The 26,205-nt window shown below is 33.5% G+C and overlaps 1 protein-coding gene across 1 annotated transcript in view; it reads left to right on the top strand.

The window, feature by feature from the left end:
* The window catches only part of STPG2 (sperm tail PG-rich repeat containing 2), a 295,285-nt gene that overhangs the window by 26,923 nt on the left and 242,157 nt on the right, over positions 1–26,205 (top strand). The window contains exons 4-5 of the mRNA XM_048211740.1: positions 3,992–4,104; positions 6,918–7,029. Of these exons, the coding sequence (XP_048067697.1) occupies positions 3,992–4,104; positions 6,918–7,029 (225 nt within the window). The remainder of the gene's footprint in view (positions 1–3,991; positions 4,105–6,917; positions 7,030–26,205) is intronic.

Below are 26,205 nucleotides of genomic sequence, written 5' to 3'. Positions count from 1 at the left end.
GCATTTTTAAGAGGCTTTTAAATTAAATTTCAGATTGAACATTTACCTGAGTAACCTCTGCAGTCAGAGGTTAGTGAAATAAGTAGTTGTCAATTCATATGGCTTAGGTGAAATTAATTTTAGTGTATATACAGGAAAAGGATTTTGCTAATGTCTTGAATTGTGTGTATGTATATTTATGCATGATCTTTCCTTCTACTGGATTACGTTAAGAATTGTTAAACAGTTGAGCCACAAAATCACAACAGTGTAAATTAACCTGAAGAAAGTTTCCTAGACCTAATTCTGCTCAAGGTCTTAAAATGCTGTGTTAAAAAAATCAATGTAAAACTTTAACATGTATTTTTTAGGCTATAAAAATATGATGTAAGAGATGCTTTATAAAATGCTGTCTTAAAATACTGATTTTTTTTTAAAAAAATCTATAGGCCATAGTATAAGCATAGTAGATATGCTCCTGCCTGAAATATATAAAATATCTAACATATCTAACACGTTCTAATGTATTAGAACAGAGTTCTACATTTGCATGCTTCACTTCCTATTTTGCCTAAAATCTGCACAACTATGAAATTTCACTTAATTTTAACTAAAAATAAAGTATAACACGAATGAAGAAATTTTGCTCTTTCTGTCCACTCAACTATATATGTACTTTGAAATTCATGGCTATATTAGGTAATTCCATTTGAAAGATGATCTAGAACACTTACTTTAGCAAAAGGAAGTGTTGTGTGGCTTGGCATTCTTTCTTTTCCTAAAGCTCTGTAGGGCGCAGCAGCCGCTGGAGTTGCCGCTGACCCAAAGGAACAAGCTGCTTTTCAGCTACTCTAGTGGATGCCGTGGTTTCTTCCAGTATTCATCTGCTACCATCTGTAGCTCTGTTGGACATGTCAGGCTGTCCCATTTTTCTATACTGTCCTGCTAGGTGTTACATTTGTCTTTGCACCCCAGATCCAAAGCCTTTGGGTGATCTGACTGCCTTATTTCCTTTTGTGTTATACTCAGGAGTGCCGAAGCAGTGTATACTCTGTGTGCCGTAGAGACTGGTGAGATAGCTCTTTCAATTTTTTATTCATAGTTCTGTTCCTTGTAGTACTGACAAAGATCTGGGCTTGAGAATCATGTATCAACTAGACAACCTACTTATGATAATAATATCATAATGATATCATTTTACTTTGATATAGTGCTTTATAGTGTTATAGCTTCATAAGCGTGTTAAAGCTGAACATCTATAGTGAAGATAGGAAAATATCTCTGTGCTCTTTGCGTTATAATTCATTAGAAGGGATCTACATATTAATAATCTAAGTACATCGAGACCACTTATAGTGCTGGAAATAATCCTAGTGGAAATAAGGATTAATCCTTTTTATTTATATAACAAGTTTCCAGGCTTCATTGGATTGTGAGTATTAAAGAGTGTCACAATTCTGTTAATAACTCAAATGTAAGTGTGTTGTCTCCTCTTATTGAAGTAGAGGTCTTCTAGCCTTCTGCACACTTCTTCCCAGGTGTTTCTGGGAGTCCTCAGGGGCTGTCTTGACCATGCTCCTGAACAAGTCTATTTCCACTGAGACAGCTGCTGTTCCACCAGGCACCTCAGTCTCTTACCAGATGGTGCTCTCTGCTGGGTATTTCTACCAGTGTACTTTATCACAGCTAAAGCTGCATGATGAGCTGGGGTGAAGTTGGGGGACTAATGTCTTTTTCTCTTTGTCTTATATAGTATTATAGGGGTCTAAAAGTAGCACTGAGTTTTACCAGTGTTTAATGAAAGAAGTCTTTTAGATTTTTATCATAGCTTCTTTGTATCCTGCAGGACACAGGCATAAATCCAGTGGGGACTGTTAGGGGACAAATTCAGTCCACAGAAAATATTCAATATTTAGCATTGCTACTTTTTGGACAGTAAGATTTTCTTACTGGATGAGGGTCATTATGATTAGCTGCTTCCCATAGGATTAGTTTTCACACTCACCTTCTGGTTGATTTGCCCTATTCACTAGACATTTTGAAACATGTCTGAATCTTACTTGGACATAACTAATAACTCCCTGTTTCTCTACCCTCAGCTCCAACATCCTCTACCACCCCAAGCAAGGAATAAACAAGGGAAATCAAAGCAGGGGAAACCTGTAGAGAAACTGCAGTTCAATTTATCTGTGAGATTGCATCTATAAAAAAGAATCAACAAAGGTCCCATTTCACTTCATGGACACATCAAAGTTCTGTCAGAGAGTTTGTTGGCCCCTATTTAATTCTTTAAGATCAAGTGATGTAGAAGGGAAAGTTTAGTTTTATTTGTGCTGTATTCTGTAACATCTGAGGGCTAGTTGTTAATGGTAAGTTCTAGGAAGTAAAAGGCATTTTCACATAGTAGGAAATTTCAGTGCTGTACCAGATTCTTTTTGGATTTTGTTGTGGCATCCCAAAACATTCTGGGTTGGTACCTCTCTAAACAGAGTTTTCCTCATGAGGGCCCAATGGCAGAGCTTCCAGTTTATTTCCAACCGTGCATGCCAAGAATAGAGTGGGTGTTAACATTGTCTTTCATCACTTCATATAATGGTCCTGGCACAAATCTCCAAGGATATTAGTAGTTTTGAGAATTGCTCTCTATTCTCATCTCTAGTTCCTGTCCCACTGGGGTCATCAATGGGCTTCAGAGGAGGTTCTTTTAACATGAGGTGAGTTCTTTTTCTGGTTGTAGTCTCTACTGTGCTATATTTTCCAGAAATTGAAGTTTTGGAATGTGACTGATAGCTTCTTAGTTTCTAGTACTGGTAACTTGTGTCTATTTTATAGAATTTTTTTGAAATTTTGGTAGGAGTTGGGCAGATATGGGTTCGAGTCACCATTTTGAACTGGAATTATACTTTATATCACTAATATTGCTATTTCATTAATCATTATTTATAATGATAATCGAGAGAGGTTGGTTCCACTGTTCTAGAAGAGTAATACTCACCTGGGACAAGTGACACTGTTTTATGCAGTTAAGCTACAAGTTTGTTATGGGGATTTTATTTTATATATATATATATATATATATATATATATATATATATATATATTGGATTATTAATCTAAGTGTATTTTAAAATAACTAATTATAACTATGAATTAAAAAATAAGGTAAGTAGACCTGAGTTGCCTTTACCATCAGTTAAACAATGATTTTTAAAGAAATTCTTAAATGATTGCTCAATTTAGAATCTATTAGGTCAACAGAAGAGAATTTCTGTAAGAGAAGTTACTGTTCTTATGTTACATTTTATTATTTTATTAATTTCCTTTAACTTTCCTAAGTGAACTTTTCAGGGTCATGCTTAATTTTGACATTTATTATAGTGGATGCAAAGGAAACATGATTGTTGATTTCTTACGTGATAAATAATTTCTTTGGCATTAAAGGACTAATCTGGACCTCAAGCATTAATAGAATGAACTGGGGGTAGTGTGTAATTTGTTTGTTGTATATTTGTTGCTATTTGAAAACTTTACCTGAATTTGTTGTTGTTTTAAATACTAGGTAATTAGAAATGATCTAATATCTGTTGGTGATATTTGAATTTGAATTTGATTTCTAGAAATTAATTTCTATTTAAGATCATTTTTAACAGACTTTCTATTCCCTAAATCATACAGTTCTGCCTTACCCTCCCTTTTTTAAATGATGAGGAGCTCATCTTTATTGCCCTTTAAGGTGTTAGATTGCTGAGTGTACTGTTAAGAGCAAAGCTGTTCATATTGGTTGAGGGTATGCTAAAACTAGAGATACTTCTCCAGGAATCCTGGCTGACTCAGGAGTGGGATGGGGCACAGCAGTATTAATTTAGGTTGAAAGAAGACTTAAGCAATTGTTAGAGAAACCCCCTTGACTAAGGCTGTCCTTGCTTTAGATTTGGACTTAAATGAAGTTAAACACTGTTTCATGATTTATTTAAACTATGTCTCATCTTCACTTTTTTTTTTTTTTTTAAAGGATTTTTCCAAAGCAACTTTGAAATACAAGGGGATACGTTTTGGCAACTCTTTGGGAAGACTTGAGTTACCTATAAAGTCAGGGCCTGGTCCTGGACAGTATGATATAGTCCAGTAAGTTAAAAAAAAAAGTATACCTTTAATGTAGTTCTTGACTAGAAAGTATTCTAATATATTTATTTGTGCCTGGCTCTGGTGTCCATTCTTCTGCCTAAATGATAGATTTAGAAGCAATTCTCAGTGTGGGGTCAGAGCCATGGCATCAGCTTGGAGGTTATATTTATGAAGTTTAACTAGGAAATACATTTCTGGTAAAATAACTCTTTCTGTCTTTATTTTCTCCTACTTCTACAGTAAGGCCTTAGACATGGGTCTATGGAAGACAAAATTGAGTAACAAATACCATGTTGTTTTCAGACTCTATCACCTGTTTTCATCATTAAAATTTTTAAACAAGATCCAGCTTATCCACCTGATTCTTTTTCTCTCATAGAATGAGTTTTCTTACAAGAAGTCCCACAGTGATTAGCTATCTAATTAGTTTCCTAGACAGATTCAAACACATCTATATGTGGTGGCAGAAGCTGCGACTCTTTCTTAGACTCGCTTGCTGATGTTCATTTACTGAACAAACATTGTTTGAATTCTTCCCGTGTGCTAGTACTACACATAGTAACTGAGAATAAAAGGAATAAAACATGGTTCTTATTTTTGGGAATTTATACCCTATTCTCTTTTCTTTTTCATTTTTTTCACTCTCCTAATATGGGAGGTACACCTTGTATTTTTATTCTTTTAGTAGTACACTAGAACTTTAATTTATATCTTTAGCTTAATGGGGTCTAACTTAATATCTTTGCCATTCTTCCAAACAAAAGTCTACGAAATGTTCTAATTAAGTCTGTTCATCGCCTTGACATATGTTTTTGTTATTCAGTATTCTAAATTTATCCTCTGTTCTTTCAGTTTGGCTGGTTTGCTTATCTGTCTGTCTTTCTGTCTGTCTGCCTGCTTGCCTGCCTACCTGTTCATCAGTTTTATTGAAGTTTAATTAACATAAGGCAAAAGTAACCTTTTTTTAAGGTATGTAGTTCTCTGATGATTGCTTTCCTTCTATCCCACTACACTTCTGACTAAATACCGCAGGCGTAACCGGGACTCTCTAACCTTGGTGCTCTGATTTTGCTTGGCAGCTTTTTCGTAACAGTCTCTTTTGTTTCTTCAGCCTTGTCCCACTCCTGTTCTAAATCCTCAGTTTTAAATGTTACTTTCTCTTTGAGGTTTTTTATTTCCTGTGTTTCTTCTATTTGCATTTTCACTTTTGCTTGGGAATGTAGCCATATAGATTGCATTCCAGACTGCTTCATTATGTCACCATTTCCATAATTTGTCTGCTCTTTGATTCTGCTACCTTCACCGTACCTTTTATTTGAAATTATCTTAGTTCTGTCTGGTAGTTGACATTTTGTTTTATTTATTTATTTATTTATTTATTTATTTATTTATTACCTTGTGCTTTACTGATCGAGTCAGAATTATTCTGGTATATTTGATACAGTATAAAAGTGGAGATATTTGGTCATTGTGAATGGAAAGATAAGCTTCGAGGTCTCTTTTTGGGAAAGACACAGACCTAAATGATATGTGACCCTTCTGATTTCCCAAATATAAATTTGTTATCCACAAAACTATTTGAGGTTTTGAAAACAAGTTCATTTGTTGATTTTGTGTGAAAAAAATAAAAAAGTCATCATTCACCAGTGAACTGGCATGTTAAATGCGTATTTAAATCATAGCAATGTCAAAGAAAATATTTGTGATTATATAACTTAAGCATTTGTTTTTATGTTTTTCTATAATCTGTTTTTAAAAATGCTTATGTTCAATATAGTTCATTGGAAATGTTTAATATGAGGGGTTTTTTTGAAATTCTGTTTAAGAAATGGAAAAATAGTATAGTCAGTAGAACCTATTTAAAAATAATTCTTGTAGGAGCGCCTGGGTGGCATAGTTGGTTAAGTGTCCGACTCTTGGTTTTGGAGTGGGTCGTGATCCCAGGGTCGTGAGACTGAGCCGCACATCAGGCTCTGTGCTCAGCGCAGAATTTCCTTGAGATTCTCTCTCCCTCTCCCTCTGCCCTCCTGCTTGTGTTCTCTCTCTGTCTCTCTAAAATAAATAAATAAACAAACAAACAAATAAATAAATAAATCTTTAAAAAAAATCTTGTACTAATTATAGCTCAGTTATTTTGTACTTATGGGCCATGTATAGCATTAAATACTTCACCTACTACTTTAATCATTACAATCTTAAGAATTGGTTGTTACTATTTCCAATCAGGTGAAGAATGTACTCTGAAGTTTAGAGAAGTAAGGTGATTTATGGAAGGTCACATAGCTAGTAGGTAACAGTGCTAGGATTTATATCAGGCTGTCTGACTCTAAAGCTTGGGCTGTTAATCACTTTTAGTTTCTTATTCTTTCTTGCGATTGTGTAAATATCAGTGAAAATAAGCATCTCTTTTATTTTCAAAGAACTTTATGCCCCCCTTTTTTTTGTTTTGTGATATAAGTAGTTGAAATACAAGGGATTTGAAATTTTAAAGATGTTTTATGTTAAATAGAATACACAGGAAGCTTTTTTGATTAGCTTTTTATTTAAACTCTTAATATAAATCCCACATCCTATTTTTTTTTTTTTTTTTTTGGTCAGTGTAGGTTTATTAAAATGCTCTGAATTGGAAAATGCACAAACAACCAACATAGATGAATACATTTTACAAAATTTAGAATATATTGGCCTAACATACCCAGATGTTCTTATTATTGCATACTTTTTAAGCAATGTTGGCGTAAAATATTCTCTTTGCTTGTATAAACAATTATATATTTGAAACTGAGAGCTCAATTTTTCTGACTTTTCTAAAGGAAAAAGAAACCTCATTATGAAAATATTAACATCAAGAAAGATAAACAACAAAATTATTGCTTAAATCTCCCACGATTTTATGAAGTAATAATATTGCAGGAGGAAAAAAAGGTAAGTTGAAATGTAGCTATTTCATCTACTGTCTATATTTTAAGATCATTGACTCTTATGATTACAGGGTTAGAGTACTCTTAGATCTACTGTGCCTGGTAGCTAGTTGTTACTCAGTGAACATTATTGAAGGAACTATGCTTTAAATCTCTATCAGTGAATGCCATCTCCGCTTGAACACCTCTAGTGATAAAGAACTCACTAGTCCTAGGTTTATTGTTTCAGTAGTGGACAACTCTGTTTCTTACAATTTCCTTCTTAAACTGATCTGAATTTGCCTGCCTGATGCCTACTTTTTCTCTCTTTTCCTGTGACTTCTTTTCAGTCTCCTTTTCAGTCTTTTTCTAGTAAAGGTAACTGTTTCAAGTATTTTTGACATTATTCTCATTATTTAAATTCATGATAATTTATTTTCCTTTGAAGTGATGTAGGGATCTTCTTCAGTTTGTGAGTCTCCCTCTTTCTCTTTCTCTTTCTCTTTCTCTTTCTCTTTCTCTTTCTCTTTCTCTTTCTCTTTCTCTCTTTTTAATATGATACTAGAACCAAGCATAATATTCTTGGTGTAGTCTGATTAGTACATAGTAGGATTTTCATCTTCCTTCTTCTGGATGGTATATATTTATTAATATAAAACCCAAGATTTCATTCCTTTTTTATAGCTATGTTTCAGTTTACTCTTTTGGAACTTGTAGGCAAATAAAGCTATAGATTTTTTTTTTCTCCTTCAGTATATTATTATATTTAAACATGAAAACTTGAACAATGGAATATACACAGCTATAAAAAAGGATGAGATCTTGCCATTTGAAATAACATGGATGGCCTCAGAGGGTATTATGCTAAGTGGATTAAATCAGAGAAAGATAAATACCATATGATTTTACTCATGTGAAATCTAAAAATAGAACTTATGAATAGATAAACAAGCAAAAAGCAGAATCAGACCTATAAATACATAGAACAAACTGATGGTTACCAGAGGAAAGGAGTATGGGGATTGGGAAAAATGGATGAAGGAGAGTGGGATATAAAGGCTTACAGTTATGGAATGAATAAATTAGGAGAATGAAAGGGACAGCATGGGGAGTATAGTGAATGATATTGTAATGTATCGTGACAGATGGTTGCTACTTGTGGAGAGCATAGAATAATGTATAGAGAAATTGAATCACTATATGTACATCTGAAACTAATATCACATTGTATATTAACTATATTCAAGTAAATAAAAAATCTTTAAGATTATAGAATAAAAATTTTAAAATGGATCATTTAGAATAAGGATAAATGATTCTCAGCTGAAAAATCAGTAACTATTTCAATAAGAATTTTCTCTGCATTTGGTTTCCTTGATCTTCCCCTGTATATCAATCAGCAATGAGAAATATTGTTTCTAGAAATGAAAAGACACAATAACAGAATAATGCAATAGAATTGATTTTATAAAATTACAATTACAAATCTCAAGCAGCATAAGAACTGTTAATTTAGAACCATGAGAGATAGTAGTCTGTAGTTTTCTTTTTTTTTAATAATAATCTTTTATTATGTTATGTTAGTCACCATACAGTACATCCTTAGTTTTTGATGTGGTGTTCCATGACATTATTTGCATGTAACACCCAGTGCTCCATGCTGTAGTTTTCTATTCTTGTAATGTTTTTGTTTTTGTATTAGGGTTATGCTGGCTTCATAGAATGAGTTAGGGAGTATTCCCTCTGCTTCTATCCTCTGAAAGAGTTTGTAGCGAATTGATATAATGTGTTCCTTAAATGTTTGGTAAAATTTACTGGTGAACCCACCTGGGCTTGGTACTTTTGTTTTTTGGAAGGTTATTAATTACTGATTCAATTTTTAAAATTGATATAGGCCTATTTGGATCATCTGTTTTTTCTCGTGTGAATTTGGGAAGATTGATTCTTTTAAGCAATTGGTCCAATTTAGCTGGCTTATCAAATGTATGGGCATAGAGTTCATAGTACTCCTTTATTATTCTTTTAATGTTTATGGGATCTGTAGTGATGTCCCCTCCTTCATTTCTGATATTAGTAATTGTGTCCTCTCTTTTTTTCTTAGTTTACCTGGCTAGAGACTTATAAATTTGATAGATCTTTTCAAAGACCCAGCTTTTAGTTTCATTGATTTGCTCTATTCATTTCTCATATTCAATTTTACTGATTTCTGCTCTAATTCTACTTACTTCTTTTCTTTTGCCTACTTTCAGTTTAATTTGGTCTTCTTTTTTATTTTCCTAAAGTGGAAACTTAGATTTTCATATGTGCTTTCGTTGCTATAAATAAATCAGTTATATCTAGTTGATTGATGGTGTTATTGATTCCAACTATGTCTTTACTGATTTTATGCCTGCTAGTCTGCCCATTTCTGAGAAAGGGATGTTGAAGTCTTCAACTGTGATAGTGGATTCATTTATTTCTATTTGCAGCCCTATCAGTTTTGCTGCTTTGTTGTTAATCATGTACACATTAAGAATTGTTATGTCTTCTTGGAGAACTGGCCTTTTTATCATTATATAATGATCTTCTTTAACCCTGATAATCTTTGCTTTGAAATTTGTACTGCTAAAAATTAATATATCTACCCTTGCTCTCTTTTGATTAGTGTTAGCATGGTATATTTTTCTCTATTTGCTTTTAATTTATATTTGTCTTTATATTTAAAGTGGGATTCTTATAGACAGCAAGACTACTATACAAGTCTTGCAATAGTGGGTCTTATTTGTTGATCCACTCTGACAATCTCTGTCTTTTACTGGTAAATTTAGACCATTGACATTCAAGGATTATTGTTATAGTTGGATTAATATCTACCATATTTGTTATTGTTTTCTACTTGATGCCCTTGTTTTTTGCTCCTATTTTTATCATGCATTCTTTTTCTGCTTTTGTGTGGTTCTCATCTGTTTTTGCCTTCTATATGCCAACAAACTGTACAGCCTACAAGAAATGAATAAATTCCTGGAAACATACAACCTAACAAAACTGAATCAGGAAGAAATAGAAAGCCTAAACAGACCAATAACAAGAAACCTGAATCAGTAATAAAAAATCTCCCAAAGAGGAAAAGCCCAGAACCTAATATCTTCATGGGTGAATTCTACCAAACATTCAAATAAATATTAATGTCAATCCTTAAATTCTTCTAGAAAGTAAAGAGGGAACGCTTCCAAACTCATTTTATGAGGCTAGCATCACCCTGATTACCAGGCAGACACTCCAAGAAAAGAAAACTATAAGCCAATATCCCTGAAGAACATTGTTATAAAAATCCTTAAAAAAATGTTAGCTGTTGAATAAAAAATTTAACACTGCATTTAAAAGAACGTACACCATGGCCAAGTGTGATTTATCCCAGGGATGCAAGGGTGGTTCTAACTATATACAGTTTGCCTCTTTTTCCTTTAAAAATCAACTCTGTGAAAACAGTTTTGATAAAATAAGAATATTGAGGTATTAAAGAACATTTATAATGAAAGTAGGTAATATGAACATATTGATATTTTCTTCATAGTTGGTATAATATAAAACTAATGTTTTGTTCAAAATGATTTTTTCCCACAACTTTTTCCATGAGAGATCCTGACCTCTGTAATAATAATAAAATAAGAATAATTTTTCATTTCTTTATCCTATAAATAGTAAAAGGAATAAGGACTGAAGATGAATGAACTAGTTGTAAATAGGATCTTAGTTGTACATGTCATTTCTTAATGCCTTTTTGTCATAGCAAATATTTGCTTCTAATATGTAGAAATTTTTAATTTACATTTTGAAGTAACAAGGGAAGATGGAGTCTTTTCCATTTTTTAAAATCAAAAATTTTTTTGGCTTATATAATGCTAAATGGTAATTTCTCAATGATTCTTAGACTGGATTTGGAAAATAACATTTTGGAGTGCCTGTCCCACATGTGTTAAGAGCAGTTGCAGGAAGTATGGCTTGGGGAAGTTGGTAAATTTGGTGTGGGGTAGGCTGACTAGCTTCCACTTTTGTTTCTTTAAGTTCAGCTGATGCTCTGACACTGACACAATAGATGATACATAAAGATTAGTTATAGGTAGTAATTCCTTAAAACTCTCTTGGAACGCTCTTTACTTATATCGAGCCATGGCTCTTTTTCTTTTTTCCCTGAATCTCACTCAGATTTCTTGCTTGTATTTACACATTCGTACTCCTCTTTTTGGTGTATTAGACTTTGGCTTCCCTCTATGGTTATGTTTTCACATCTTTACAAATTTCTTTCTCTGAACTCTCTAGGTCTGGCTAATCCAGGGCATTCCCTTCCCTTTACTTCTGTAGAAGGGGAAATTAACACATACTAGAAGAGAGTGTAGTCTTGTCAGATTTGTTTCTCAACATGTTCATTTTTTTTTCATGTCATTTAGAGTTTATTTCAAAATGCACTTCTTTTTGAGTTTAGAAGTTCACTTTGTTTTTTAAAAAACCGCTCTTTTAAGATAATAATTCACATATCATAATTCATCCATTTAAAGCACATAATTGAATGGTTTAGTGTATTCACAGAGTTGTGCAACCATCACCACAATCAATTTTAGAGTATTTCACTCACCCCAACTAGCAGTTACTCCCATTTTATTCCAGTCCTCCCAATTGTAGGCAATCATTAATCTATTTCTGTCTCTGTAGACTTGCCTTTCTGGACATTTGATATAAATGGAATCATGCAATATTTGTCCTTTTGTGACTGGTTTCTTTTACTTGGCATAATATTTTCCATGTTGTAACATGTGTCCATATTTCATTTTTTTATAGCTCAATATTCCATTACATGGATATACCACATTTTGTTTATCCATTTTATCAGTTGATGGACATTTGGGTTGATTATACTTTTTGGTTAAGAATAAAAATAAGCATAATACTATGTTAAACAAAAGCATAAGAGGGGCGCCTGGGTGGCTCAGTTGTTAAGCGTCTGCCTTTGGCTCAGGGCGTGATCCCGGAGTCCTGGGATCGAGCCCCACATCAGGCTTCTCCACTGAGAGTCTGCTTCTTCCTCTTCCACTCCCCCTGCCTGTGTTCCCTCTCTCACTGGTTGTCTCTCTCTGTCAAATAAATAAATAAAATCTTAAAAAAAAAAAACAACAGAAAAACCCAAAAGCATAAGAATGAGCATAAAAATAATTCTGCTATGAACATTCATAGATAAGTCTTTGTGAGGGTATATGTTTTCATTTCTCAGGGGTATATACCTGAGAGTGAAATTGTTGGATAATATAATTCTTATGTTTTAACTTTTTGTGGAACTATTTTATAAGCAGCTGCACTATTTTACATTAGTGTAAAATTGAAGGTTTCAATTTCTCCACATCTTTGCACTGCTTGCTATTGTTTATCTTTCTGATTGTAGCCATCCTTGTTGGTGTGAAATGGTATATCATTCTGGTTTTGATTTGCGTTTCCCTAAAGACTATTGATGTTGATTATCTTTTCATATACTTGTTGGCCATTTGTATATTTTCTTCAGAGAATGTCTACTTAGAGTCTTTGCCCTTTTTAAAATGGATTTTTTTTTTATTATTGACTTGTTAGAGTTCTGCAAATTTGATTTACTTTTATTTTGGATTTATGATTAATTTAAATAACGTTTTTTCTTATATATGGAATCTTTAAAAAAATGTTTATCTTATGTACCCAGTTGAGTCATTGTTTCTAGAGGATAGGAATCTTTCATTCTGCTTGTTTTTTGACATACCTATAGTTAGTGGAGTGAGGATAATGTTTATTAAGCTTTTTGAATAAATTGATTACAGATCTGAAAAATGGGCAGTTTTATTTTAAAATTTGAACTTAGAGAAAGAATTCTTAGGTTTATTTCTTTCTCCTATTTATCCTACTGCCTTAGAAGAATGTTTTAAAGCAGTAAAATAATTAAATAAGTACTCTAGTGTCTTTGGATTTAAGCATTTTCTGATGATACAACAAAATATAATACAAATGTAATAGTTTAATGAACAATTGCAAGTTTTAAAAACTTTATCATATTCTTGTGATCTATCTAATTCTGTTGTATATGCAGTATTGTTTCAGTACATCTTTTGAATATATTATGGTGCTCTACTCTACTGAGAACTTCTGTTAAGAAACACAAAATAAACTTTTATTCAACCTGAATATTTTCCACAGGAGTTTTTCTTGCTTTTGGCAATGAAAATTCTTTTTAGTATCTTCCTTAACACTAATGAAATCCTTAATATACAAAGACATTTAACAATAGTTTCTGTTGAAGTTCTTTGATTTGGTAATGCAAAATTTATGGGGTTGCTATAATAGCTTCTTACCAGTTAAAAAACTGAGTAAAATTTCACTAGGTGGCGCCAATATTTTGGATTTTTATAGACATAAACTACTAATTCATTTCCCATATTCATTAAAACAAATGTTTAAAAATTATGTGGCAAGATATGAAAATTTGCCTTGTAGTTCTTCTGAGCAAACCTAAATTAGAAATTTTAATTTTTGTAAGTTCTGCTAAATGGAAATTACTTAGCAGTAGGTATATTAAAATGTTATTTGAATTCTGGTTGCAAAGTAAGTTATAGAGCTGTCATTTCTCTTCATTTATTGATATAAATTTACGAAAACTGTTAGAATTTTAAAAGTTACACTTTAAACATGTAACTCATAAACTAGGTTTTTCTCTGGATTAGTAGATTACCTAAAAATAATTTATTAATTGTAAGTAGATCTTAAGTAGATTTAGCACTCGAGTAGAAAGATGTAGTTTCAAGTAAGTAAAATTATGCTTAGAAACATTAATAAGGACATAAACAGAAATAGTATATAGCTTTTTGTGATTATTTTTTGAAGCTTGTCAATATATTATTAGTAATGGTTTTCTCTTATGGGTGGATTGTTCCCTTATTTATGATGCAAAAATTTTACCTTTTCATTTGTCATTGCTAGTCTTAAATATTTATTAGATTACCTGATTGGTTGCCATTATAACAAGTAATTGGTTGAAAATTTACTGCAGTTAGTAATATGTAGCGGTGGCCTCAAGGAACTTCAATTTGAGGATAAATAAAGATTTAGGAAGACTTGCACACAATTAAATGTGTTTTTCTCCCCCAAACACAAATTAGTTGTTTGTGTAATGGCTAATGTATACCTAAAGGTGGAATGCTTACTTTTTTTATTTTCTAAAATAACTTTTCCAATTTTTAAATCATGGGTTTCAAAGAGGAAAGAAAAGGTGTCAAAATGGGAGGAAAGGGTTGAATTATTAAGAGACTAATGGACAAAATTATGTGTGAGAAAAGGTGTGAGGAAAAGGCTTAGAAACATTTATTTATTGCTCAGTGATTATATATCTTTGGAAGAACGTCTGATATTTTCAAGTCTGATTGTGAAATGGTTTGTACTGTTATTAATGACTTATATACTGAAGTCATACTCATTTGCGGTAAAATTTTAAGAACTATATAAAATAAATAAAGCATTCTTAGATTTATTAATGATTTAGCGGTGAGGAGTTCAGGCTTTAGAATCACACTGCAATTTTTTGCTCCATCATATAGTAGTTGTATGACCTTGGGCAAGTTATTTTGCCACTTTAAGCTTAAATATTTTTCCTTCTAGATTTCTAAAATATGAATAATATCTACAAAAAGGTTATTGTGAGAATCTGATGAGGTGTAATTGTATATACACACACATATAGCTTAACACAGTATCTGACATTTGTTAACACTCAGTAAGTGATACATATTACTATTACTCATTTAATGGATATTTATTGAATACTTTATGTTGTGGAAAGAAAGATGATGAGTACTACAGAGGTTCTTAAGTTCACACTTTGATGGAAGATACAAATATGTAAAAAATTATACAATAATATTCAACTCAGGTACAGTGGACTTCAGAAGAGAAACTCATTGTTTCTTCTTAGAGGATGGAAGAAGTCAGGAAGGCGTTTCAAAGTATGTTTAAGTTGTGTTTTGAAGGATGGGTAGTTATTTGTCTGGAATGGAATAGAACATTGCAGGTAAAGAGAATGTGCAAAGCCATGAAAATTTGAGAAAAGCAGTTTTTATTTTTATCTGTAGGTGGTGATGAACCAGTAAATATTTTAAGCAGGAAATAGCTTTGTGATTTTAGAAAAATAGGACAGTCAGCTGTGAGTCAAAGTATGGGATATGGGAAAGGGAGAGAAGGAGAAGTCATAACGTGATGCATAGTGATTCACATAGTGAATACCTGTATTAAGATAGTGAAAGGAGCCTAGAAATGAGGGGAAAATGACATATATTTGTATGTCAACATTGATTTTATCTGCTGATTAATTTGATGTGGGAGGATGAGTGGGAAGGAAGTACTGAGGATGACTGCTGGATTTCTTACTTAGAGTTCTATATGAATAGTAGAGAGAGTTGGAGAGACTATAGAAAACATGCCGCTGTGTGTGTGTGTGTGTGTGTGTGTGTGTGTGTGATGTGTAGTACTGGGAAATCAGATTATTTTAAGCTTAAGCATCTATTTGTTATATAGGTGGAAATGTCTTGAAGGTAGTCAGAAAATCAAGAAAAATCTTAACTGAAGATTTAGCAATTAGTCTTTGGGTTAAATTATATCATCCATAAGGAGTGAGGATTGAACCTGAAGATTGACAACATATAATGAATAAGTGGAGGAAGGGGACTCTAAGAAACAGAGAAGGAGGATTAAAAACAGTATGGGGGTCATCAGAGAGGGAGAAAAACCATGAGAAACTCTTAACTATAGGAAACAAACTGAGGGTTGCTGGAGGCAAGGAGGGTGGGGGGATGGGGTAATTGAGTGATGGGCATTAAGGAGGGCACTTGATGGGATGAGCACTGGGTGTTATATGCAACTGAGAATTATTGAACCCTACATCTGAAACTAATGATGTACTATATGTTGGCTAATTGAATTTAAATAAAAAAGGGAAAAATCAATAATAAAAAAACCCAGTATGAGTAGAATGGGGAAGGAGTGATCTCCAAGGAGCCAGAGGAGGATAGTTGCCACCTGTGTTACATACTTTGGTTAGGTAAATAAAGATAAGAACTGAAAAGGATCCACTGAACCTTGCAGAATTTTGAAATCAATGGTTATTTTAGCAAAGCACTCTGATGGCGCAGGTTGCAGACAGCAGATGACCTGAATTTAAGAATGGATGGATGATAATTAAGAGGATCTTTTTTTTTTTTTTAAAGATTTTATTTATTTGACAGAGAGACAGCCAGTGAGAGAAGGAACACAAGCAGGGGGAGTGGGAGAGGAAGAAGCAGGCTCCCAGTGGAGGAGCCTGATGTGGGGCTCGATCCCAGTTCGCCGGGATCACTCCCTGAGCTGAAGGCAGACGCTTAATGACTGCGCTACCCAGGCACCCCAAGAAGAGGATCTTGTGACTATAGGCTGCTCAGTCTTTCAGGAAGCTTACCTAGAATGGAATGCAGAGAGATAAGCTCTTATTGAATAGCTAGAGTTTTTGTTTTATTTTTTTCTAAAGGAGAGACTTTATAGTTCTTGCCACTATAATTCTCTGCATGTGTTATTTACCTTTTGCTAATTTAGGATTATTGCCAAAATAAAACTAGGTTAATGATTTTAAATAACCTGATAATTACATTATTAATATTTCAATCAAGAAGCATTTCTTGAAGTGAGTAATATATGGTTAGCATTACACTTGTTGCCTTAGGACTTCAGATATTTAAAAAAAATTTATTTGGCTTCTAATTGGAGACACAAATTACACATATGAAACGATTAGAGAAAATACATGGTGTTTTCCCTAACATTTGCTGAATGAATGAATGAATGAATGAATGACATAAATCTATGAGGGTTAAAAAATAGACTATATGTGAAATAGAGGTATATACTGAATGAAATGAGCTTTAATACTTCTTATGACATAAAAGCTGTTATAATCTGACTCTAAACTACTTCTCCAAATGCACATTTCACAATTCTTCTCTATGTATCCTGTATTTTAGTCGTATTGAACTATCTTCAGTTTCTTGAGCTTACCATTTTCCCCACTCATTCCCTGCTAGTCTTTTAGTCTTTTGCCCCCTTTTTCTTCATGTGGTTGACTTCCAATCATTCTTTGAGATTCAACTCCTGGTACTTTCACATACCTCAGTCATGGCATTTATCATTGCTGTATTATCAGTATATGTTTCTGCCATCAGACCATGCCATTCTTGAGGTCAGGGATTATGTGTTATTGATTTTAAATCCCTAACACATGGTAGATTAAAAAAATATTGAATGAAGGAATAAAATTACATTAAGCTAGCTCTTAAAGGAAATATTGGGCAACAGATTGATGGAGGGAGCAAATGACATTTGGGGTGAAGTACACAAAATAACATTTGAGTAGCTGGCAGAGTAATCTAGCTGGCCAGTGAGATCGTTTTAGTGAGTACTGAGAGAACCCTGAAGATGGTAATAATGGAGGGCTTTTAATGCAAGCTGGAAATGTCCAGATTCCATATAAATTGTAGTAGTCATTTTTAAGCAGAAAGATGTGGAAAAAATTTTCAAGTTGTTTATTTTGATAGTTGTTCATTTTATAAGACTCCTTCATTTAAATCTAATCCATTCCTAAATGTCCATCAAAAAATGAATGGATAAAGAAGAGGTGGTACTACTTAGTCATAAAAAAGAATGAAGTCTTGCCATTTGCAACAACATGGATGGAGCTAGAGTGTATTATGCTAAGCAAAATAAGTCAGTCAGAGAAAGACAAATACCATATGATTTCATTCATATGTGAAATTTAAGAAACAAAACATGAACATAGGGGAAGGGAAAAAAAGAAAGGGAGGCAAACCATAAAAGACTCTTAACTGTAGAAAACAAACGGGTTGCTGGAGGGGAGATGGGTTGGGGATGGGCTAAATGGGTGATGGGTATTAAGAAGGACACTTGTGATGAGCAGTAGGTATTATATGTATGTGATGAATCACTAAATTCTACTCCTGAAACCAATATTACACTATTATGTTAACTAACTGGAATTTATTAACTTACTAGAATTTAAATAAAAACTTAAAAAAATCACAACCCCTCCCCAAACCCAAAAACCAAAAAAACACCTGAAATTGTAAAATCAATCAGTCAGTCAATCAATCTAATCCATTCCTGAAAACCTACTGGATAGCAAACTTTAGGTAGCAGGAACCTATATTCTGTTGACAAAAGGTAATACATCCGGTTCATGCAAAATCCTACATCAGTTTCCCAAATTAAGCACACTTAAATATCTATATAGTAATCACACAAGGATTTCTGTAAGGCATTGAAAGCCCAATTACTTAATTAAAAAAATATTTATTGAGCTCACTAGTATGTTTGTGCGTAGTCAAAAATGGTTCTGCTCTATATCACGTATAACTTTTTATTTTACAAAAAACATGTTCTGTAATATCAATAAACAGTGAAATAGTGTGTTATAGATACTAAAAGCATCTAAATTGTCTGGGTTGATTATATCCTCAGCCATGTGGCAGAAGCAAAATCTGGGACCAGTGAAGTACTAAGCCTAGAGAGCAAGGGAGATGTGGGAGGAGTGGGAAGATGAGGTCATTGCAGTAATGCACTGCACTTTAAACAAAACCAGGAGTGATCTCATCAGCACAACAGCTAAGACTGTGGCTCATGCTAAATGCTCTGCCCAGATTTGTGCAGGGCATATTTTTTGCTCATACGCACCTGAAGATTGATTATAGCAAGTTTCTATTTAAGTGTTGAATTTTAGGTAAGGTATTCGGCAAATCATTATTGAAATATTTGGATTCAAGAAGTTGAGAGCTTGGATAGTGGTGCAGATCTATAATTATGTTTTTTAAAAAATGAAATGTATTACTTGTGGACTTACAGGTTTTTTGATTTGTTAAATTCTTTTCTTAATATTATAAAAAAAGCAGAGTTTTTCCTTGATACTGTGTATTTTTAAAAACATGCCTTTTCTGCCTCTTATTGGTTTAAAGGGACAAACACCGGAAAACTATAGCATGGACTTTGTGAAGTCAGACTTGGGTTTGAGTTCTGCTCCAATGTTTGCTAGTTATAGGCCTGTAAACAAATTATTTATTTCAAGACTCTTCTTTAAAATGAAGAGTATCTCATAGTCTTGGGAGAATTAATTTCAACAGTACAGGATATGTTCTTACTATAGTGTTTCTTATGGTGATAAATACATGATATTCAATAAATAATTTATTATTTTCTATAATACTAAAAATATAACAAGTTTGAAGTCACAGTGTGTATAAAATTTTTCTTTTGGATTGTATCTGACTAGTATCCATTCATTTAACTTAACTCAGTCAAATTAATATTTCTAACAGTTTTTGAGTTAATTTCTATATTCATTTAAGCTATTGCTTAAATTACCCAAAGTGATTTTGTCTTTTTTTCAAATTATTTCATTTTTATACTGAAACAAAATATATTTAAAAGACATGAGAATTGTGATAACCATTGATTATGATTGATCCATATGTATTGATTTGCTAATTTTAACACCCGTGATGAACCCAAGGACAGAATTGTTCTCTTGTTTTCCATTTTTTCTTTAATCTAATGAAATAAAATATCGCGAGTGCCTACAACAAAGCTATGAGAACTAGTGAGTGTAGCAAGATCACACAATACAGTGTCAATATACAAAAATAAATTGCATTTCAATATCCTAGCATGAAAAAAATGAAAAATTTAGCAACTCCATGTCTAGATATTTACATAATATGGTTGAACACACATGTTCAGATACTTATACACTGATTTTCATAGCAGATTTATTCACTGTTATGAATGTTCCCCAAACTGGAAGCAACTCAAATGTTTATCAATAAATGAATGGAAAATAGGTGGATATTCATGTAATGTAATGCTACTCAGCAATAGAAAGAACTACCTATAGAATGACTCATTCACAAAACCTCATGGCAAATCTCAAAAACAGCCTTCTGAGCACAAGAAACCAGATATTTAAAAAAAATAGTATATGTTTCTATTTATATAAAACTCTAGAAAAGACAAATCCAATCTATAATAATAGAAAACAATTTAGCTGTTGTCTATGGCCTGTGATGGAAAGATGTTTGGGAAGTTGTACAAGGAAATTTTGGGGGGGGGGGCGATAGAAACACTTTCTATGTCTTGATTATGGCTTTATGGCTTAATGGTTATAGAATTAATGGATCTGTCAAAACTCATTGGAATATACATTTAAAATGGGCATATTGTTTATAAATTACTTTATAGAATATGTAAACTGGATGATATATACCTTACCAGAATGAAAGCTGTGAGAGGGCAAAGATTTTTGTTTTTATTGTTCACTGTGGTATCTCCACTTCTTGAAACAGTCCTTGGTAACGCTGTATGTTTGAAGAATGATCGAAAAATCTGATAGATATTTGAGTTAAATATACTACAAACATTTGTTTTTCAGTATTATTTTCCCACCATCTTTTTCTCCTTGTCAATGTTGGGTATTTTTATTATAATAGAGTATTATTTCATATTTCTAAGAATTTCTATGAATAAAAGGATTAAACTCCACTAAAGATCTGCTTGCCCTGTTTACAGTAAAGGGAAATTTTTATCAATGTAATATTTATATCAATGATTTGGAAAGGAACAATTCTGATATCCTTAAATATTCTATAATAGTTAACTCTAAAGTTATCCTTCCACCAGCATCAAAATTTTACAGATTTACTATTTTTCAATTTTCACTGTTCAAGAATCATTACTGCATGTGTAAGTTTTCTGAGATGGGAATGAGAGGGAGTTGAAAGAAGGCCACTGGGGCTGGAGTTCAATGAGAAAGGAGAATGAATGGTATGAGATGATACTTGGGAGGTAGGGAGAGGCCATACTTTATAGGACTTTATAGGCTTTGGTAGGAAGTTTAGATTTTGTTCTTAGGGCAATAAAGGGTTTGACATAGGGGAGTAACATGATATTTCTGCTGAATGGATATTTCTCCATTTCTAGAATGGAGGGGGCAAGAGTAGAAGATTATGGTAATTGTGGCAATAGAGATGGAATAGATTTATTCAGGGTACAGTTTGGATTGAGATAAAAGAATGGCTTTGTAACGCCAATCTACAAACTGTGCAGTTTATTGTATAAGCAAAAAGAAGTCAATGAAGGGTTTATCAGGGAGTCACCTGATTTGATTAGTTTTTTAGGAAATGTTGGGCAGTGTTAAGGGTGGACCTGCATAGGGGAGAGAGGGGCAGAAAGGAGACTAGGTACAAGTTTCTTTAATATTCCAGATTAGAAATGCTGGAGCACTGGGTCTGTGGTAGCAGTTTTCTGACCTTCCCTCTAAGGTAAATCAGATCTGGAGGCACTCCATCTGTACAGGAGTTGGAAGATGGGGCAGGACTAAATTGAGCCTGAATCTGGCTTGATTGCTTATGATGAGGTGGGTGTACCTTAATATAGAAAGTGGATTCAAACTGGAGGGTAGGAAGTAGAACCTGGGGAAATTCCCTGAGGCACTAGAGTACAAGATAGTTGCAGAGGTTTTACCTTAAGCTCCAGTGGCCTCCTTGGTGGGTGGGAAATATGCTGGTAAGGATAACTGAATTGTCCTTATAACTTTCTCATAATCTTGTCTCCTCCTATTTGACAGTACCTCTCAATTCTTAATGCTTGACTTTCTCCCTTGGGTAATGGCTTCCTTGGGTAAATGGCTACTCTACTTAAACTCTTACCACGGCCCCTGTTGAACTAAGCTATTTGCTGTGACCCGGCTTGTCAGATCTTGAACTGAATTAATGAATAACTTCTTTCTCTTCCTGTCCTAAGTTAAAAAAGCCCAAGGCATATATATTTTTTAAAAATTTGAGTGTGGTTGACATACAATGTTATATTAGTTTCAGGTGGGTGGCATAGTGATTCCACAAGCTTATACATTATACTATACTCACCCCAAGTGCAGCTGCCAGCTGTCCCCATAGAATGCTAATGCAGTATCATTGACTACATTTCTTATGCTGTGCCTTTTATTCCCGTGACTTATTCATTCCATAGCTGGAAGCCTGTATCTCCCTCTCCCCTTCACCGATTTTGCCCATTCCCTACCCCCATCCCCTCTGACAGTCATCAGTTCATTCTCTGATTCTGTATAAAGCCTAAGTTTGGATCCCTAGTCAGCCCCCATTATTTTAATGTTATCTATTGGAGGAGTTTGCATCTTTCTTGCCATCCTCAAGATTGACAAGAATTGAGAACATTGACTTCCAGACAAAGAATCTGGTTCTGCTGGAAAAGATATAGGGAACACAAGTCATGTCCCATGAACACAAGTCATACCCCTAGAAAAGATTAAGTGTTTAGCTACCTCTTTAGCGTTAGCTTTTAATAAAATGTGATACCTTGTAAGAATAATAGATCCTATGAAACTAAGTCAAGACTCTTCAGAAATTCTCATGGTTATTTCCATTGCTTTATTCTGGGATTTTCATAAATGATAGTCTTCCTTTAGATTTTTGCTTTTGAAGAAAGATTGATTAAGTTTTCATAAGAGAACTTATTACCTTACATCTCTCATTTTCCCTTGCCTCATGCATATCTCAAGGAAAGGAAACTCAGTGGACGATAATGATCTCATACTACAAAGAAGGCTGTATCTTCTGGCTTTGAAGAAGTTGTAATCCTGGGATCACTATTAGAGAAAGGTTCAGCATATACTGATATTCAAAACTGACCCCACAGATAAAAGTATCACCATGAGACTTAGAATTTGATCAGTATGGTAGTTCCTCTTTTTGGCCTTTAGTTCTTAATTTGGAACCCCTAATTCCATGTTGACATCTTATCTCAGCAGCCAGAATACTGAGCATCATCACAGAACACCATTCACTTCCATACATTCTCTGCTCTGAGGACTTTGCACCACTGATATGGTCCTTCTCTCAGAGCTGAGCTGCTGCCTTGACAACCAGGGTCAAGGCATAAAAATGGCCAAGGCAGCATCTGAAATGTAGATAAGGAGGGCAGGGAAGGTTCAAAGCTAGCTGATTATCAGATCTGAAGAGTGGGGTTAGAGTATAAATACGAACGAGAGGAAACAGTTCAGAATGTAGGCAGATCAATATTAGGTTGGTACACATAATAAGAGGCAGCTGAGGCAGAGTCAGAACAGAAATCATGAATAGTGTGAACATGTTGAGGCCCATAAACATGCACTGCTGGCTGCATGTTTTAAAGGTGGACTGGACTAGGTAGCATTGTCTCTCAAGTTAGACTATGTATCATTCCACTGCTTGCACCTCACCTCCTCCTTTTTTGAAAAGCACAAACACACTAATGTATTTTGCAATGTTGCCAATTGTGGAAAGGGCCACCTGTGTTGATAGCCTGCTATATATGCACTGTTATCTGTGTACACTCTTGTGCATAAAATCTGAGCCATGATACATCCCACCCTCTTCAGTGAGTAATTGGAAGATATTTAAGATCCCCTGGGTCTTTTGGGATTGCAGCTTGTCCTAAATTTACAGATTCACTGATTTATCTAGGAATGATGTGGTTTATAATGACTTGGGATTTCTGTGCATCATTAGAAGGTTGTCCTAGGAAAAAAAAAGGTTTCAGTTTTGCTCTGACATTATAGAAGTGAAGGGAAAATTTCTGCAACTCTTCTCTGTCATTAAGGCTTTCTATTGCCAGCTCTAAGAAAGTATACTTCCCTGGTCTGTAAATCCATCAAATAATCTATTCCCCTAAGTCTATAATATCAGAAATAAACCAGAAAATCTGATTGTAATTAAAACTGGAATCCCACATACATCAGGGTAGACCTTCATTCCTGGTGTGCTCTTGACATTGTGGGCACATTCCATCACTAAATCTCATGTCTTACTCTAGTTAGAGAGAGGGAAGAGGTTGGTGGTACAGAGGGCTGTGGTGTCAGGTATTAGGAGGCACCTTGCAGGGATTGCAGAGCAACAGCCAAGGCAAGTCTAAGTGGGCTGGCCATTCAAAGCCATTGTAGACCAGAAAGAGACCTTTGGCAAGATTAGATTGCTCTTAGATCTGTTCCTTTGTTCTGGTCTTCATATGCCTTGAATGTTTCTGATACCATGCCCTCTCTACACTTTCTGCCCCTACAACATTCTCAACCCTGTCAATTAGATCACAACACTAAACCTTCCATTAAATTCGTGATTTTTAGTAGAGAGCCTGCAGTTTCCTGGTTTCATTTTCTTTTCTTCTTCTTTTTTTGTGTGGAAGGATTATATGTGGTTTAGATCACTAAAACATTGTTAAGTCAGGAAATAAAATATAAGCAAACAGAAGATGAATGAAGATCTCAAGTACTTGACTATGGAAAAACCCCACAATCTTAATTTTTTGACTATGGGATATTTCTTGTACTTACTCATGGATATCTTTTGCTTTTGTCTGATTTTTAAACTTAGTTTCATATATCCATTCTGGTTGAATACATGACCTTTGGTAAATGATGTGTTACTGTAAAACAAGATACATGTTACAGTGTAAATCAAGTGGACCTTGCTTTCAGTTTTGAAGTGTGGGGAAAAAAAGACCATGGGGATCATGATTCAGAAAATATGAATGTGAAATTATGTTCCATCTGTTATTATTAGGTGTGGATGTTAAAAAGTAACAATTTCTCTGAGCCTTTTTGTTTATAAAATGGGATTATAATTCATACTTCACAGGATTACATAAGAAATGAGGTAATGCATGTGAAAACATTATCTTGCTGCATTTAACATGTTACGTATATTAATTGTTGCTTTTCAAAGAAATCCATATTTACTTTTCTAATGTAACACTCTAAGATTCTTTGAGTGAAGGAAGCAGCCATGTATAATACTGTTTTTGAGGATAGAAAACAGTGATAGCTGTTGTGATAGCTATATCACTACCTTTATATGAATAAAACTGCCTTATTTCATAATGTGATTATGCTGTTGCTGTATTTAGAATTATACTTTGACTTTGCCTAATTTTAAATTATTTGAATGGTCCTATTCTTTTTCTTAAAAGAAATTCACCTTGAATTTTTTACTGAATATTTTAGATTTGTCAGCCTAAAAGGAATACCTTTTCACTCTAAAAGGTTCTGACTAGTGAACTCATTTGCTATAAGAATAAGTAGTCCTTTTGTGACTTAAGCAACAGTAGATTGTTTTAAACATCTATGTGGAAAGTGAAACTTATAGTAATAATGTTTACAAACTGTAGAAACTCATTCAAACTTAAATTTAAACAATTACTTTACATTAAACAATATTTCTCATGGTTTTATTTATATAAAAATATACATTTAAAAATTGTATGCTTTCACTTTTTGATTATATATGTTTACTTTTTATATCTAAGAATTTTTCTAAGAACCAAGTTATGGATATATTAGATTTTTAAAACATTAATTCTTTATTTTAGAATAGAATTAGATTTAAGAAAAGAGTTGCAAGGATAGTATGATTCCCCTCACCCAGTTTCCCCTCACTTTCCAATGGTGTTTTCAGAACATACACCTTTGATCCTTTCTGTAAGGCCATTTTGAGAATTTGTATCAGAGGATCATCTTTAACAGTCATTTTCTTGTGTTCTTCTTTTAATTAAATGTTTTATTTTAATTCCAGTATAGTTAACATACAGAGTTATGTTAGTTTCAGGTGTACAATATAGGTATTCAGTAATTCTATACATTACTCAGTGCTCATCATAATAAGTGTACTCTTAGTCCCCTTTAGTTTTGTTGTTTCCTTTGCCGTGCAGAAGATTTTTATTTTGATCTGGTCCCAATAGTTTATTTTTGCTTTTGTTTCCCTTGCCTCAGGAGACATATCTAGAAAAATGTTGCTATGGCTGATGTAAGAGACATTACTGCCTGTGTTTTCTTCTAGGATTTTTATGGTTTCAGGTCTCACATTTAGGTCTTTCATCCATTTTGAGATTGTTTTTATATATGGCATAAGAAATTGATCCAGTTTCATTCTTTTGCAGATAGCTGTCCAGTTTTCCCAACACCATTTGTTGAAGAGACTTCCCCATTGTATATTCTATTCTACTTTGTCAAAGATTAATTGACCATATAATTTTGGGTTTATTTCTGGGTTTTCTGTTCGGTTGCATTGGTCTTTGTGTCTGTTTTAGT

The sequence above is a fragment of the Ursus arctos genome, unplaced genomic scaffold (assembly GCF_023065955.2).
Source record: "Ursus arctos isolate Adak ecotype North America unplaced genomic scaffold, UrsArc2.0 scaffold_9, whole genome shotgun sequence".
NCBI lineage: Eukaryota > Metazoa > Chordata > Mammalia > Carnivora > Ursidae > Ursus > Ursus arctos.
The sequence above is the reverse complement of the archived record's forward strand: the minus strand, read 5'-3'. Positions and strand labels throughout refer to the sequence as shown.